The sequence below is a fragment of the Sinocyclocheilus anshuiensis genome, unplaced genomic scaffold, assembly GCF_001515605.1.
Source record: "Sinocyclocheilus anshuiensis isolate Anshui unplaced genomic scaffold, SAMN03320099.WGS_v1.1 scaffold627, whole genome shotgun sequence".
Lineage (NCBI taxonomy): Eukaryota > Metazoa > Chordata > Actinopteri > Cypriniformes > Cyprinidae > Sinocyclocheilus > Sinocyclocheilus anshuiensis.
Genome location: NW_015549703.1, coordinates 3,180,119 through 3,181,936, shown reverse-complemented (window position 1 = coordinate 3,181,936; position 1,818 = coordinate 3,180,119). Strand labels below are relative to the sequence as shown.

The following is a 1,818-nucleotide window of genomic DNA, read 5'->3' as shown; positions in this document are numbered from 1 at the left end:
TTTACCAGGTAACCTTTAATTATCTTTTATCATGTTTTATGTATTTATTTATTTAGTTATTTAAATGATCAATATGGTAAAGTAATATACTACTACTTTTCAAAATAATAATGATGATGATAATGAGTCCTTAAAATAGCCCTACTGCTACTACTTTTCATAATAATAATAATAATAATAATAATAATAAAAATAATAATAATAATGATGATGATGATGTTAATTGGTCCATACAAATAAGGGCAGTCATTCAATGAAAAAACAAATCTTATTATACTTACATTTTAAAATATAATTAAATATTATAATATTGTGCACCATGTTAGTTATTAATAATAATAATTATTATTATTATTATTATTATTATTATATACTAACATATATGTTGTCAATAAAAAATTTAATTTAGCAAGAAAATCATTACCTTGTAATATAGCCTATACTTCATCCTTTGTATCTGCTTAAACTGAATGGAGGTTTGTGCATTCAAACTAATAAAATAATATTCAATTGGCAACTTTAAATCATTAGCTGGACAGGTCATTTTTTCACATGCTGTGTGGGTTGGGAAACATGGCAGAATTGCTGTCCTCAGCAGCAGGGCAATAGAGGCAGATGGTCAGAGAGTTTCAATGCAAATGCTCTCGCCTGCCCACCAGAATCCACTCATCTCAGGTGAAGAAAACCCCAGTCCAGCTCAGCCTATGCTGATTACACATGCATACCATTTGCATGTTATTAAGAGGCAGCTTGTTGGAGCATGAAACAGATGAGGGCCTTCCAGCTGGCTGCTGTCACCTGTAAGAAATCCGTTAGCCGAGTGTGAATTCAGTAATAACAGGAGGATGCAAATAAATAACTGCTCTCGTCACATTCAGTTTTTAGGGCAAAAATACCAGTTACATTTAGAGCGTGCTTCTGTCAAAGCAATCTTTTAGTCATTGCTAATCATGTTTGATTTGTTTGCTACACAATTTGTTTTGTATTTTCTCTACCAAATGCTTGTTGGTTTCTAGTTATTGTTACTACTAAAAAGCATTCGATATTAACATGGCTTCATTTATTTCTGCTCTTGTTTTTTGATGTAAAGTGTCTGAGATGCTTTCTCATACACTATCTATGTTGCAAGCTTTGTTCTTTATGACATATGTCCTCCTTCATACAGGCAATGATACAATTTACTGGACAGACATGGGATTAAACCGGATCTCAAGAGCCAAGAGGGATCAGACATGGAGGGAAGACATTATCACCACTGGCATCAACAGAGTGGAGGGCATCGCAGTCGATTGGATTGCTGGTAAGACACAAACATCATTTTAAAAATGGAATGCTGCCATTTTTTACCACTGTCACAAATTATCCAAATAAAATCTTTGCATTTCTAGCCTTTAGATATACTACTATTAAAAATGTTTAGGGCCAGTATGTATGTATGTATTCTTTTCTTTTCTTTTCTTTTCTTTTCTTGATTTTTTGAAAGATTCTATTCTATTCTGTTCTATTCTATTCATGATTCATTCAATGATTCATCTTCTCTAGTGAACATGCCAAGGTGCTCCAGGGCCAATGTCAAGATATGTTCAGTGATAAACTGTCTCTAACAAAAATTTGTTAAAATTAATTTTGAAGACTTGGCATATTGTGCACTTTTTGTGAAGCTTTTGCATCATTTTTAAGCTTGATGTCTTCAATTCTGAAGTTGTATGGGTTTGGAATGGCATTAGAGTGAATAAACAATGACAGAATTTTTAATTCAATTCCTTTTGGTCGCTATGAACTTTAGAATTTTGCATGGTTAAGTGGTAATCCAGATTG

The 1,818-nt window shown here is 32.4% G+C and overlaps 1 protein-coding gene across 1 annotated transcript in view; it reads left to right on the top strand.

Annotated features, from left to right (window-relative positions):
* Positions 1-1,818, top strand: part of LOC107660661 (low-density lipoprotein receptor-related protein 1B-like) — a 249,544-nt gene that overhangs the window by 170,066 nt on the left and 77,660 nt on the right. Inside the window, exon 37 of the mRNA XM_016450048.1 lies at positions 1,166-1,300. Within this exon, the coding sequence (XP_016305534.1) occupies positions 1,166-1,300 (135 nt within the window). The remainder of the gene's footprint in view (positions 1-1,165; positions 1,301-1,818) is intronic.